Below are 17,021 nucleotides of genomic sequence, written 5' to 3' on the forward strand. Positions count from 1 at the left end.
ACCACCCACACACCCAACCCTACTCTAAAACCCACCCAATCCCCCCTTAATAAATCCCAACACTAACCCCTTGAAGATCACTCTACCTTGAGACGTCTTCACCCAACTGGGCAGAAGTTGTCCTCCAGACGGCCAGAAATCTTCATCCAGGCGGCATCTTCTATCTTCATCCATCCGGAGCGGAGTTGGTCCATATTCAAGACATCCGATGCGGAGCATCCTCTTCCATTCAACGACTAACGCTAAATGACGGTACCTTTAAGTAACGTCATCCAAGATGGCGTCCCTTCAATTCCGATTGGCTGATAGAATTCTATCAGCCAATCAGAATTAAGGTAGAAAAAATCCTATTGGCTGATCCAATCAGCCAATAGGATTGAGCTTGCATTCTATTCGCTGTTCCGTCTGGAGGTCCTCTTCTGCCCGGATCGGATGAAGACTTCTGGCCGTCTGGAGGATCACTTCTGCCCGGTTGGGTGAAGACGTCTCAAGGTAGGGTGATCTTCAAGGGGTTAGTGTGAGGTTTTATTAAGGGGCGATTAGGTGGGTTGTAGAGTAGGGTTGGGTATGTGGGTGGTGGGTTTTAATGTTGAGGGGGTATTGTATTTTTTTTTACAGGTAAAAGAGCTGATTACTTTGGGGAAATGCCCTGCAAAAGGCCCTTTTAAGGGCTATTTGTAATTTAGTATAGGGTAGATATTTTTATTATTTTGGGGGGCTTTTTTATTTTATTAGGATTAGATTAGGTGTAATTATTTTAAAATTCTTGTAATTATTTTATTATTTTCTGTAAAAAAAAATGTTTTCCCTACTTTAGTTTATTTAATTTAATTGTAATTAATTGTAGTTAATTTAGGTAATTTATTTAATTATAGTGTAGTCTTAGGTGTAATTGTAACGTAGGTTAGGGTTTATTTTACATGTAAATTTGTACTTATTTTAACTAGGAAGTTATTAAATAGTTAATAACTATTTAATAACTATTGTACCTAGTTAAAATAAATACAAAGTTGCCTGTAAAATAAAAATAAACCCTTAGATAGCTGCAATGTAATTATTAGTTATATTGTAGCTATCTTAGGGTTTATTTTATGGGTAAGTATTTAGTTTTAAATAGGAATAATTTATTTAATTGTAGTAAATTTTTTTTATTATTTTAAATTATATTTAAGTTAGGGGGGGTTAGGGTTAGGGTTAGACTTAGTTTTAGGGGTTAATACATTTAATATAGTGGCGGAGACATTGGGGGCGGCAGATTAAGGGTTAATGAATGTAGGTAGGTGTCGGCGATGTTAGGGACCGCAGATTAGGGGTTAATAAAATTTAACTAGTGTTTGCAATGCGGGAGTGCGGCAGTTTAGGGGTTAATACATTTATTACAGTGGCGGCGATGTCCGGTCAGCAGATTAGGGTTTAAAAAATGTAATTAAGTGTTTGCGATGTACGGGGGGGCCTTGGTTTAGGGGTTAATAGGTAGTTTATGGGTGTTAGTGTACTTTTTATCACTTTAGTTAAGAGTTTTATGTTACTGCGTTAGCCCATAAAACTCTTAACTACTGACTTTTAAATGCAGTAGGAGTCTTGACAGGAGAGGGTCTACCACTCACTTTTTCCAAGACTCGTAATACCGGCGTTAGGCAAATCCCATTAAAAAGATAGGATACGCAATTGACGTAAGTGGATTTGTGGTATGATCGAGTCGCAGAAAAAAAGTGAGCGGTACACCTGTACCTGCCAGACTCGTAATACCAGTGGGCGTTAAAAAGCTTTTTAAGGCTAACGCAAGACTCGTAATCTAAGCGTTAGTTTTTTTTAAGAAAAAGCTGTATATACGCTATATAAATGGATCATCTACAAAACATTTATTCAAAGACAAATCTAGTGTATAATGTCCCTTTAAGCAAACAAAACCTGCATTCAAATACACTATATAGTTATCAGTATTGCTGAATCAATTAGAAGCCATACTTTTACCTATTGAAGGTCTGTGAAAATACTTGTGAAAAGCTACATTGAAAACTATCTTTTTTTTTAGCAAAATGGCAGTTCTTTTTATGGATGAGAATGGCTTAGAAAACAAGGGAGACAAAAAGGATGCTTTTGCAAGGGAGTTTTAATGTACTCGAGTCCAGGCCATACAGTCTGTTTATAGAAAACATTTTCCAGTTAATATGTCCCATTGCACAACGTATTTCTACTGAAACATGCATAGGCATGTTTTATTGGCATGTTTTATTCATCCTTCCTGGGACTATGCGCTAAAAGCACACAGAAACCCAGCAGACACTGAATGCCACAAGAAAGCAAGTTTAAAGGGACAGTTCACCCAAAAATGTTCTCCCATTTAAATTGTTTCAATGATCCCTTTTACCTGCTGGAGTATATTAAATTGTTTACAAGTAGCTCCTTTACCCCTATTTCAGCCTTTGAAATAGCTGATTTAGCTTGTGGTTTCCCAACCTATACTGAAAGATTTGATACTGGAGTCTCAGCTATTGAATAGCCTAAGTAAACACAGCCATCAGCAGAAATAACACTCCCAGTGGGGTGCAGGATAGTTAGGTAATAAAATGCTTTTTTTCCATTGTTCTCTCTATGTATTGAGCTTTAGTTTTACAGACAAATATAAGATAAGGAAGCTAGTGTGTGTGTACACAAAGTGATAACATAATGAGATATGATACTACCTGACGCTCAACCCATTGTAATAGGCTGTGGTTTAAAAGCACAAAACCAGCTATTTCATATACACAAATATATAAATACATTAATATAAAAACAATTTTACAGTGTGATGTCCCTTTAAACTCAAGTTTCTTCTTACTACTAGGAACTGCTTCCTCAATAAAGATAGGAACGCTGTAAAATGAAACTTGGTTATGGGCAAGTTAAACAATTAAAGGGACATTATACACTAGATTTTTCTTTGCATAAAAGTTTTGTTGACGATCCATTTATATTGCCCATCTGGGAGTATGTTCATAAAAATGGTATAGCTTTGCTTATTTTTTAATAACATTGTGCCGATTTTCAGATTCTTAACCAAGCCCCAAAGTTTTAGATGATAGTGATATCTGCGGCTCCTGTTTGTATAATCTGTCTTTTCATATGCAGGGAAGGGGTAGGGGGGGGGGCTGTCTACTGTTCTTGTTTTGCCAGCCCCTTTCACTGGGTGTCCCAGCCTAACCTCATCAACAGAGCTAAACTGGGAGCTTCTAAGTAAGTTTTTAAAAGGTTTTGTACTGGATTTTTAGATCACTATCTGTGCATTTTATTCTTTATAGTAGTGTCTAATACATGCAGTTATATAAAACTTGGTGTATACTGTCCCTTTAAGCACTGTATTGCAAACAAAAAACAAATGTTTAGATTACGAGTCTTGCATTAGCCTTAAAAAGCAGCGTTGAGGGGTCCCAACACTGCTTTTTAACGCCCGCTGGTATTACGAGTCAGACAGGAAAGGGTCTACCGCTCATTTTTTTTCGCGATTTTCGCTTACCGCAAATCCCCTTACGTCAATTGCGTATCCTATCTTTTTAATGGGATTTTCCTAACGCTGGTATTACGATCCCCTGAAAAAGTGAGCGGTACACCCTCTCCTGGCAAGACTCCTACCGCATTTAAAAGTCAGTAGTTAAGAGTTTTATGGGCTAACGCCAGAACATAAAGCTCTTAACTAAAGTGCTAAAAAGTACACTAACACCTATAAACTACATATTAACCCCTAAACCAAAGCCCCCCCACATCGGAAACACTTAACTAAAATGTTTAACCACTAATCTGCCGACCGGACATCGCCGCCACTTTAATAAATTTATTAACCCCTAAACCGCTGCACTCCCCACTCGCAAACACTAGTTAAATTTTATTAACCCCTAATCTGCCGTCCCTAACATCGCCGACACCTACTTACATTTATTAACCCCTAATCTGCCGCCCCCAATGTCACCGCTACTATATTACATTTATTAATCCCTAAACCTAAATCTAACCCTAACACCCCCCTAACTTAAATATAATTAAACTAAAACTAAATAAATGTACTACTATTAAATAAATTAATCCTATTTAAAACTAAATACTTACCGATAAAATAAACCCTAAACTAGCTACAATATAACTAATTGTTACATTGTAGCTATATTAGGATTTATTTTTATTTTACAGGCAACTTTGTATTTATTTTAACTAGGTACAATAGTTATTAAATAGTTATTAACTATTTAATAACTTCCTAGTTAAAATAAGTACAAATTTACCTGTAAAATAAATCCTAACCTAAATTACAATTACACCTAACACTACACTATCATTAAATTAATTAAATAAATTACCTACAATTAACTACAATTAACTACAATTAAATTAAACTAAAGTACAAAACCCCCCCCACTAAATTACAGAAAATAAAAAAAGAATTACAAGAATTTTAATTACACCTAATCTAATCCCCCTAATAAAATAAAAAAGCCCCCCAAAATAATAAAATTCCCTACCCTATGCTAAATTACAAATAGCCCTTAAAAGGGCCTTTTGCGGGGCATTGCCCCAAAGTAATCAGCTCTTTTAAAAAAGACAATACCCCCACAACATTAAAACCCACCACCCGCACACCCAACCCTACTCTAAAACCCACCCAATCCCCCCTTAAAAAAACCTAACACTACCCCCTTGAAGATCACCCTACCTTGAGCCGTCTTCACCCAGCCGGGCACAAGTGGACGTCTAGAGGGGCAGAAACCTTCATCCGGTCCGGCCAGAAGAGGCCAGAAGAGGTCCTCCAAGCAGCAGAAGTCTTCATCCAGGAGGCATCTTCTATCTTTTTCCATCCGGAGTGGAGCGGGTCCATCTTGAAGACATCCGACGCGAGCATCCTCTTTCATCCGACGGCGATTAAAGAATGAAGGTTCCTTTAAGTGACATCATCCAAAATGGTGTCCCTTCAATTCCGATTGGCTGATAGAACTTTTTTTTTTACAGGTAAAAGAGCTTATTACTTTGGGGCAATGCCCCGCAAAAGGCCCTTTTAAGGGCTATTTGTAATTTAGTATAGGGTAGGGAATTTTATTATTTTGGGGGGCTTTTTTATTTTATTAGGGGGATTAGATTAGGTGTAATTAGTTTAAAAAATTGTAATTCTTTTTTATTTTCTGTCATTTAGTGGGTTTTTTTTGTACTTTAGTTTATTTCATTTAATTGTAGTTAATTGTAGGTAATTTATGTAATCAATTTAATGATAGTGTAGTGTTAGGTGTAATTGTAATTTAGGTTAGGATTTATTTTACAGGTAAATTTGTACTTATTTTAACTAGGTAGCTATTAAATAGTTAATAACTATTTAATAACTATTCTACCTAGTTAAAATAAATACAAAGTTGTCTGTAAAATAAATATAAATCCTAAGCTAGCTACAAAGTAACTATTAGTTATATTGTAGCTAGCTTAGGATTTATTTTATCGGTAAGTATTTAGTTTTAAATAGGAATAATTTATTTAATTGTAGTAAATTTATTTAGATGTATTTAAATTATATTTAAGTTAGGGGGGTGTTAGGGTTAGACTTAGGTTTAGGGGTTAATAAATGTATTATAGTGGCAACGACATTGGCGGCAGCAGATTAGGGGTTAATAAATTTAATATAGTTGCGGCAACGTTGGGGGGGGCAGATTAGGGGTTCATAACTATAATGTAGGTGGCGGCGGTGTCTGGAGCGGCAGATTAGGGGTTAATAATATAATGTAGGTGTCGACGATGTTGGGGGCGGCAGATTAGGGGTTAATAAGTGTAATATTAGGGGTTCTTAGAATTGGGGCTCATGTTAGGGTGTTAGGTGTAGACATAACTTTCATTTCCCAATAGGAAACAATGGGGCTGCGTTAGGAGCTGAACGTGAACGCTGCTTTTTGCAGGTGTTAGGTTTTTTTTCAGCCAGCTCAGCCCCATTGTTTCCTATGGGAAAATTGTGCACAAGCACGTTTTGCCAGTTTACCGCTACCGTAAGCAGCGCTGGTATTACAGTGAGATGTGGAGCTAAATTTTGCTCAACGCTCACTTTTCTGAGGCTAACGCCGGATGAAGAAAACCTGTAATACCAGCGTTGGCTTAAGTAAGCGGTAAGAAAAAAAGGCTCGTTAGCACCGCACAGCCTTACTGACAAAAACTTGTAATCTAGCTGAAAAACATTTGGATACAGAAGCCGTTCTTAAGTAATTTGAATTGTTAAATAATATGGATGTTACCACTGCAAAGTAAACTAGGGATAACCTCCTTAGAATACCTGGTTGAACACATGTTCCTGGTCTCTGCTGTGGCTGAGAATGTGAAGATAATTTTGTACTAAAGTTAAACTATCATGAATCCAATAGAGCATGACATTTTAACACTTTCCAGTTTACAGCTATTTATTATTAAATTGTGCACAGTCTTTTTATATGCACACTTTTTGAAGCACCAATTCTAATATAATTATGTATAATTATATATACATTTTTGGGGATACAAGTTTGGACTCTGTTTAGAACTATGTATTATCTGTTTGATTAGCTTTGTATTTGGCATTGGAGTGTCCCCTGGCCCTGGGGGATACTCTGACTCCCTGAATTACTTTTCTGATAAAAAAAAAATGTTTTGTCTGTGACATCTGTTGCTTGTTGCCATAAAGTTGTTATTTGAATAGCTTAATCTGGCTATTTAAGTATGGACAGTTAAAGTAGAGGGGCATTTTACTACAAAATCTATAATCCACGTGAAACAGCAGCATTTAAAAAAAGTTGGGGGGTTCCCTGAGAGAATGTGAAGTGCTAGTTATTTTTTAGTAATACTTATTGGCTTATAAGTAGGAAGTGCCTCTCAGCCAATAAGCATTAGTAAGATGCACCTAAGGGGTTAATACACTGATTAAGTCTAAGATACAGTACAGCAATCTATTGAAAGCCATGTTCTAAACTATATTCTAAACTATATTTTCCACCTCTTTGTGTGTGTTTTCTGTGTTTGTGGTTTGTCTGTATGTCTGTCCAGGTGGAAAAGCCTAGTGTTCAGACTTCCAAACCAAAAAAGATAACCGCAAGCCATAAACCATTGAAAAAGGCCAAAGACAAGACCACCGTTCCTGGCCGGGTTTCAAAGAAGAAGGGTCCTGAGACAACAACCCCGACCGCGAGTACAAAACCAGAGGACAAAGAAAAGAGCAAAGAGATGAACAATAAACTGGCTGAAGCAAAAGAGTAATTTAATAGCACTTACACTGTTTATTTTATATTCTGAAGGCCACAAAATGCATTAGAGACTTTGATCTGCTTTGATTGTGATCTAGAGTATATATCTTTTTTCTCTCAGAGTAGACATCATAACTTAGATATCTACACAGGTTTCCCCGAATATATCTCACATATAAATTATTTCATGCTTCAGTGCTATATATATATATATGTATATTTATTTGTGTTTAGTGTTATTTGTTTGGTCAGAAAATAAATATCTGAAATCCAGAATAGGCTCAGACCACTCAGATGCTTGTTCAAGGTGCTAATTATCAGAATGTATTGCTTTGTGTACCAGACTTGCCTACCTGAGAAATATCTCATTAGATGTTGTAAGATGTACCACTACGTGGAAGTCAATAGTAGGAACTGATTTTGCAAATAATTCATTTTGAGCTGCAAGAGAGGACGACAAAGCACACCCTCACACAATGCACTGTAGCCCTCTTTGGCAATCAAGGGGTTAAATGTCTGTACCAGAAATAATTACAAATGTGAAAGGATGTGGTATCATCTTCCTTAAAGGAACACTGTACAAAAACTATTTTAGTCATCCATATTAAAGACCAGCATTTAAAATGTTAATTTGTTTCTTTTTCTTCTTTTTTTTTTGCTTCAAAGAAGTGTGAATTAAAAGCTGTCTGAAATAAAATGCCTACTAACGCAACAGTATTGGTTGTGTACCTACCACTAATGCTTATTGGTTGATAGCAAGTTCCTGTTAATGCTCATTGGTTGGAGTAGGTACTTGATGCTAATGCTGATTGGTTGATAGCCACTGCCTGCTAATGCTCATTGGTGGATAAATACTTCCTGCTAATGTTAACTGACCAATATATAGGAAGTACCTATATGTCAGCGAGCATTAGTAGGAAATGCACAACTAATACTGGTATGTCAGTTTAAATTTAAACAGCTTTTACTTCATATTTATTTAGACAATGTAAAGGTCAATATGTTTAAATAACGAGCTTTCATGTGGATGATAGAATATTTTAATACAATGCCCCTTTAAAAGAACATTATACACATTTTCTTTCTTTGTTCTATCTTAAAGAGAATATTTGTATATATATATATCTTTCTTTTTCTTTTCTTTTTTTTTTTTTTTTGTAAAATGGATGTTCCAGTGCTGAATAAACTTGTTTTTTTCTTATCAGGCTTGTGAAGGCTTGTTCCCCTCTTCCAATAAAACAGTGTGAATTGTCCATATTGGTCAGTGAGCAAATGATACTTCAGTATCCATTGAGGAGGAACTTACATTTCCCGCTAGCCTCTGTTTATGTTATACTTAGCCAGTTCTCATAAAAAGTAATATTTTTAACTTAATTAATGGTTCTGATTAAAGTTGAACCATATTACATGTATATTATTAATGCAACCATTTCTTTTTATTTAAAATAATCATTAAAAAAATGCTGCTTTAGTTATAAGGTACCAAGGTGTACTAAGTAGTGTGCACGTGACCAAACACAGAGAGCAGGTTGTACGCATGCACATTTGATGCACGTGCATAGTTAAGGTAACTTCGCTTGAAACAACACTGGCTTTTTAAGAGAAATTGCACCCCTAGGAAAATGAACTTTGTCCTAGGGAATAATTATGCTGCACTTTATGAATAGTTGTAACTGAGGCTGTTCTTGTGAATGCTAGTAATATCAATATTTTGTTTTTACAAACGACATTAAAGGGACACTGAACCCACATTTTTTCTTTCATGATTCAGATAGAGCATGCAATTTTAAGCAACTTTCTAATTTACTCCTATTATCAATTTTTCTTCATTCTCTTGCTATCTTTATTTGAAAATCAAGAATGTAAGTTTAGAAGCCGGCCCAGTTTTGTTCACAACCTGGGTTGTCCTTGCTGATTGGACAGCACTAATAAACAAGTGCTATCTGGGGTACTGAACCAAAAATTGGCTGGCTCCTTAGCAAGAGAACAAAGAAAAATTGAATAGGAGTAAATTAGAAAGTTGCTTAAAATTGCATGCTCTACCTGAATCATGAAATAAAAAATTGGGTTTATTGTCCCTTTAAATACAAATTATTCATTAACAATAATAAAGAAGGTTAACACATTTTTTAATTAGTTTTTTTTAAAGAGTGCTGGAAAAAATCACTCATTATATCTGATTAGAAACATAGAATTTGACGGTAGATAAGAACCAAAAAGGCCCATCAAGTCTACCCATAATTGATTGTTTATGTTAAATGCTTAGAAAAGTACTAAAGAAGGTTAATTTTTAAAAAAGAAATATTTTATAAGTGATATTCATGTGCACAGAAACTATAATAAGAAAACAATATTGCATTACATTACAGTAGAAGATGATGTGATTCCTTATAAAGTTCTTACAGATCCTCAAAATATGTCATTTTATCAAAATAATATGCATAAAAAATCATTTGTTTTCCCTATGAAATTGTTTATTACTATATCTTAGTAACCCATTTAAGCATATTCCAACTTTTTGTTTGATCATACTTTTTTCCGGGACCAGTGAACAATAAACACAAAACATGAAAAAGTTTTATTAAGACTAAGATCTGCTCTTGTATTAGTACAAGCTGTTCCTAATGGATAGTTTATGACCGCCTATGCAATTCCTTAATCCCATCTTAAGATAATCAAATATATATCCAACAGTGGCCTAAGTTCATTAAATATGACAAAGTCTCTCCAATTAGAATGAGTATGGGAGCCTGTTTCTGTTGTAGTACTCCATAAATAAATTACTTGAGACTGAGGCCTCTTAGTTGTCAATAAATTTAGATTAGAGACTCATAAATACCTGTCTTTCTATTTCTCTTTTTTTCTTTACCTCTCTCTCGCTCTCTTTCACTCACCCGCCCTCTCTCCCAAGATACAGACAGATATATGCCCAGTATTCATTGCAGTTATTAATTTTATTTGTGCTTATTTAATTGTTTTTACTTATAAGGAAAGATCATGGGTTCTCAAGCCTTCCAAGCCCACCCAAGTCAATAAACCTTCACCTATCCCAGAATAAAGATGCGTGACACCTGGGTATGGTCACAAAACTGCCCATTGCGTGCTGATTAGAAAATTACGGATAACAAAATATATAAACATCAGTAAATAACTGACATAAATAACATTATCAATATAAAATGACTTTCATTGACCCCAGTGGTTCTAGACATCTCCTCCCCAATAATAAAAAATAAAATGATTGTCTCTCCAAGAAACCCCATGTCCAATGACTATATCTGCTGGCCACTTACCCCAGGAGGTACCAAAACACCAACTGCCTATTATGATTTAACCTAAAAAACAGGGAGAGCTACCACTACTGCTCACATGCTTTGACAATAATACAAAACTCAAAGGGAGGGCAGGAGAGTTATATTGTACTCCTACTTCTCAGCAATTTTCTTACGCCCGGGGGGGGGGGGGGGGGATTTGGTCAAAGGCACCTTCCTCTAACTGTTTCCTTAGTGTAATAACAGAATTGGTGCAGGATTTTTGATATTACAAACATTTCTTACTACAGTTAAGCTTATTATAGAGTACTGCCACTAAATGTAACATTTACAGTCTGAAAATTTGGGAGGCCATACTTCCCGTTTAAAGATTGACTTATAAAAACGAAATACTGCTTAAATAAGTAGAGCAGGGTACATTCCTTTATTATACATTTTTCATAAAATGCCCTCTTTAAAGGGGATGTACAGTTGATCTACATGTTAATGAAACTGCCTCAAAAAAATCACTGATTACAGGAGGATCAGTGACATTTTTAGCCATTTTGGGGGGGAAATCTGTGTATTATGACTTGATATGCTGTGTTATTTATTTATGTTGTTGGATTAAACATATATTTTTTTCTGCATAGAAAAAGTGTAACACATTAGAATAATTTTAGTTTAAAAAATAATTAAACGTAAAAAATGCCCATTGTTCCAACAAGAACCTAAGCAAGAGTCAATGAACAAATTGTTTATTTTAGAGCAAACAATACATTAGCATGTTGATTAAACTCTTGGTTGTCAGGAAGGGCTGGAACGCATTGCGTTACAGCCCTTGCTTGCCATTAAAGGGTTAATAATACAAAGACAATGCGGAAATTGAAGAACCCAATGACTTTCTAGTACTAACTGCCAGGGGAATGCTTTTAGTATGCAGTTGTCATAGCAACAGTTGTACACTGGGACAAAAAAAAAAACCCTAGGGAGCTCTATGTATTGCGTGACTTGTATTGTTCAGCATGTTGGAACTGCCAAAGGCAGCTATGAATTTAAGTCTAACGATGAGAATTTGGCAAAGTATTTCAAGTCAGTCTTACTTGTATGAAAACCAAAGTGTGTGCACTTGATTGTGAATATACCCCCTTTTTATTTCAAAGGAAATGTGAAAATGTGAATTATTGTACTGAGAGTATGCTGGTACATTGTGTTCTCTGTATCTGAAATGCATGCTACACGCAGAAGGATCTAAGTCTCTTGACAATAAACATTGCTGTTCTGAGCACGCACTTACTCTTTTTAATGATATCTTACTGTGTACCTCTGACGTCGGCAAGTTACTGCTCATATTAAGCATGAAAATAGCACTTTTGTGAATTTTCACATGCAATCTATGCAGTTTTTGGGGTTTATCGAACGCACACTGTTACATACTTGAATATCACAAAAATGGGGGAAAAACTGTGTGACACAACATTTTTTTTTTATAAATCCATTAGCACCACTGTGGTTGTAGTTGTAAGATATATTTTGCTTTCTTGGCATTATACAGATAAATCAATGCAACATTCAACTCTGCATTATGTGCATATTAGTTACAGATCAATACATTGAACACACATTAAAAGGACATTGCAAAATATCTGTATACAAAATAAATATTATTTAGTGATATTTCATGTGCAACATTATACATATATTTTGTTTCATATCCCTTTATAGATGTTCTGAATATTATTTTTTTGCCAAATAATATTGGAAGACATTAAGATCATTTGCATATTTAACTTAAATAATGTTAGAAATTTGCATATTTTATTGTTTCCTTTTTTTTACCAACAATGCAGATCTGCAACCTGTCATACTAATGTCTACATTTTACACCCTCTTGTTAGTCCTTGTGGGAAATGTGCACATCATTAATTTTAATGGCAGGGCCACATTTGCATTTCAAAAGGTCTTGATAAATCTACTGTTTAACATGTATTTGAAAACAAACAAAACCCACTTAATGAATTATTGTATTGCATAATTATGTAGGTTTACCCTAATTAAATGAATATATGTTAAAAAAAAAAGCTGTCTGGAATTTTCTATAAATTCCTCTGACATGTTTAGTGTATAAATAAGAGATTTTTGGGCTAGATTACAAGTGTAACGCTAACTGTTGCACGTGAGCAATATCACCTTTTTGGACGCTTCAGAAATAGAGTTCAAAGTAAATGTGAGAACTGTATGATAACTGTGTTTTACTGTACATTTAAGGTACATATTAACATTCCAATGTTCACTTAAAGGATAATATATTTTTTGTTGTAAATACATATTCCTATATATATATATATATATATATATATATATATATATATATACACATCCTATATACATATTTTACATTAACATTATCATATATATATATATATATATATATATATATATATATATATATATATATATACATCCTATATACATATTTTACATTAACATTATCATATATATATATATATACATCCTATATACATATTTTACATTAACATTATCATATATATATATATATATATATATATATATACATCCTATATACATATTTTACATTAACATTATCATATATATATATATATATATATATATATATATATATATACAGTATATTATAATAATAAAAAAATTCTATGTGAAGAACATAGAAACATAAAATATGCATAAAAAGAGCATCTGGGTTTGCGATTTAGATCTAACGCAGTGTCGAGTTAGTGCACATAAAAAAAACTAATCTTAAGGCACGTTATTGAAATAGTATATATAAAATATTTAGGATAATTATTATTAAAATGTATTATAGATACTGCAAAATATTCTAAATAATCCATAGAATATATATATATATATATATTACAATATTTATAATAATTTTATATCATTATTATTCATTTACGTTAATATTTTATATGTAATATTTCAATAACGTGCCTTTAGAGTAGTATTTTTCATGTGCACTAGATCGTGTTAGACCTAAATCGTGAATCTCGATGACCTTTTAAGACAGAAAAAAATGTTCTTCACATAGAATTTTTTTTTTTATAATAAAATATATATCTATATATATATATATATATTGTGATGTCATAATGTTAATGTAAAATAGTTATCTATAGCTATATATTTATAGGATAGATATACAGGTATAGGTGTGTACATATATGTATATAAAAATATGTATTTACAATAAAATGATATTATCCTGTAAGTGAAGAAAACTAGAATGTTAAATATGAATAATTCCTGTTGGGTTAGCACATGATTGATAGGTGTACGTTTAATTTGTTCTGTACTCTCCATTGAGTTTTTAGGGAGAATACGTTAATGCGGTCGCTATAGAGCAAAGTCCTTTGGTTAGAATGCTAAATAGCGCACCTCTTGTAATCTAGCATTTTGAGTAAAATTTTAATTGTTTTGCAGTCAATTGACACACCCCTTGAAAACCTAATAACCGGTTGGTTGCTAAGTATTTTTTTGCAGGACAGCAAAGATTCAGTTTCCTGTAGGATACAGTATAGAAAACAGTTTTCAGAGCTAAATTACAGGGAAACTGGATACATTAAATACTGAAAGTATAGATCAATGTTTAATTACATTTACTAAACATAATTAAAACATTTATGGGAATTTACATTTTGAGTTGTGTCCTTTTAAAAAGAAAGAACTGTATAAAGGGGTCATGAAACCCCAAAATTTTTCTTTTATGATTCAAGTAGAATATGACAATTTAAACAACTTCCAAATTTACTTCTATTATAAATTTGTCTTCTTTCTTTTGATATCTTTTGTCAAAAAGCAGTGTTGTATGCTCAGGCGCATGCATGTCTAGAGCAGTATGGTACCTTGTCAAATTATTAGACCCATTGGTTATAAATCGTAATTTTGATATTAATTTATAAATAATTATTCTTAACAATGTTAATTTTTTTTTTTATTAGTTTTGTAACCATTTCCTATTCGGTATTATATTGGCAACATCTGCCATACATATTTACGTGTAATTTGATATACTAAGATATTTGATAAATTAACAAATGTATATGTTTTTACACATGGGTAAACAAAGTAACTAATTGAAGAAAGTCAAATTGTTGGCCTGTTGAAGGCAAAAAACATATCACAGTACAAGATTGCTGAAATTGTAGGCGTATCACGTAGTTGTGTAAAGAATATTAAGAAATAAATGGACTGTGAGGGTGGTTTTGGAGCAGGGTTTCTGGCTTACAGGCCCTCTGGTGCTAATCATCACTGAACAGTTCTCTCAGATACTTTGATGTGTTTAGCCAAGACTCTGGCAGGCAGTTTCCTATTTTGAGTTAAAATATCTCAAATTCTTCTGTTAGTTCTTGGTTTAGATAGCGATGTCAACCGCAAGCGAACTTCCGTTTTGGGCTTAAATCATCCCCACAATCCAAAAGAACAGAAAAATCAATCAACACTGTTAAGAATAAATATTAATTTAATATCAAAATTACAATTTTGACCATTGGATCTAATATCGTTGCAAGGTACTGTATATGGCAGCAGTTTTGCAAGAATGTTATCCACTTGTTGCCACTAGAAGGCAGCACTATTTCCTGTCATGTTGTGCGCCAGACACCTACCAAATATTCATTGTAAAACCTGAAAGCATTTCCATTCAATTCCATTTCAGGGCTTTAGCAAGTGCCTTGAGGTGTTGAATTTGAAATGGCAAAACTGGTTTTGAAAATATTTTGAAAAGTCTCTTGAAAATGGATTGTTATGGCTGAGAACTTTATTCTTTATTTTGTGAGATGTCTTTTCGGACAGAAAAAGAGCTAAAAAGAGCAGATAGATTTTGATTGACCCCTATAACAACAGTGTTTGCAACAATGTATAACATTGTTGGAATGAAACAAAGCATGTGATTGTCATTACAGTGTCTTTCACTTACATTTAATTCCCCAACAATGGTTCAGACTCACCCCTGTCACAATGAGACAATTTTTTTATTTTTTTGTTATAAACATTTAACTCATACTGACTTACAGACCTAAAGAACAGAAGAGTTTGAACCTTAAAATTTTTTGTTTCATGATTCAGATAGAGCATGACATTTTAAACAACTTTCTAATTTAATCCTATTATCAATGTTTCTTCATTCTCTTGCTATCTTTTTTTAAAAAGCAGGAATGTAAATCTTAGCAGCCAGACCATTTTATGTTCAGCACCATGGATAGCGCTTGCTTATTGTAGGCTGACATTAACCCACCAATAAGCAAGCATAACCCAGGTTCTCAAAGAAAAATGGGCCGGCTCCTATGCATCACATTCCTGCTTTTTAAATAAAGATAGCAAGAGAATTAAGACATATTAATAATAGGAGTAAATTAGAAAGTTGCTTAAAATTGCTTGCTCTATCTGAATCATGAAAGAAAAAAAATTGGGTTTAGTAAAATAAAAATGTGTCATCTTTTTAAAAGGACATTGAAGTATGTACTTTCTGTATTGCAACTAAAAGACAACATTTTAAATAGTAATACTGTTTTGTTTTTCTTTTTATAAACCTACTTTTTATTTTCATCTTTGTAGAGACCTGGCAACCATTACAGCTGTGTAAGTTGTCATTATCAATCATTGAGCAATTGACACTTATGTATCAGATGTGCACAAACATGCATTTCCTGTTGTTAATAGCTTTAACTTTTTTTTTTTTTATCCATGCAAAAATATATTATGTTTACTTGCTGTTCATATGCTTCATAGAGCATTGTTGACTAACTTCCTTTTGAATTCTCATATTCATGAAAGTGATGTTTGTTTTTAACCCCTTCACTACCAGAAATTTCAGACAAAAACTTGCCCAAAATAACAGAGAATTTATAGCATGTTTGCTACCACTCCGTTTAAACAGAAATAGAGCCTTTGTTAATTTTTTTTTACAGATTAAAAAAAAAATATATATATATTTTTAAGTAGACAACCCAAAGTATTAATCTAGTCCCATTTTGGTAAATTTGATGCCACTATTTGGTTGCAAAATGCGGTCATATAAAAAGATTGTAAATGTTTTTGCAAGCTTTGGATTTCTCACTGTAATTATTTACACAGAACAACTGCAACCATAAGAAGAAATTGTTGTAAAAGCTTATCCTGGGATTTCCTTTGTTCAGAAACAGCAGACATGCATGGTTTTGCCATTGTTTTTGGCAATTAGGAGGCTGCTAAATGTAGCTTCACAACAACCTGAAATTCCCAACACTGAAGGCATTAATCTGGTAGTTTGTAAGGTTAATTTTAGCTGAGAGAGAGAGAGATTACGCTCTCAGCTGATATCTCCCACCCCTTTAACCCATCTTAAACAGCTCTCTGTCTTCCCTCACTCACCCCCCACTGGTCACTGCCATCTTAGATACTGGCAGACAGACTACCAGAATGTTGTTTATTATTATAATTTATATATATATATATATATATATATATATATATATACACACACATACATATTTTAACTTCTGTAGTGTAGGGAACCCTCCTCATCCACCCACCT

At 33.6% G+C, this 17,021-nt stretch overlaps 1 protein-coding gene across 2 annotated transcripts in view; it reads left to right on the forward strand.

Annotated features, from left to right (window-relative positions):
* MAP6 (microtubule associated protein 6) overlaps nucleotides 1-7,493 on the forward strand; it is a 67,741-nt gene extending 60,248 nt beyond the window's left edge. For both annotated transcript variants that reach the window (XM_053705085.1, XM_053705084.1), the window contains exon 3: nucleotides 7,021-7,493. In XM_053705085.1, coding sequence (XP_053561060.1) covers nucleotides 7,021-7,230 — 210 coding nt within the window. In that variant the 3' untranslated portion in view covers nucleotides 7,231-7,493. The remainder of the gene's footprint in view (nucleotides 1-7,020) is intronic.
* The last annotated feature ends 9,528 nt before the right edge of the window (nucleotides 7,494-17,021 follow it).

This window comes from Bombina bombina, chromosome 3 (genome assembly GCF_027579735.1).
Source record: "Bombina bombina isolate aBomBom1 chromosome 3, aBomBom1.pri, whole genome shotgun sequence".
Taxonomy (NCBI): Eukaryota; Metazoa; Chordata; class Amphibia; order Anura; family Bombinatoridae; genus Bombina; species Bombina bombina.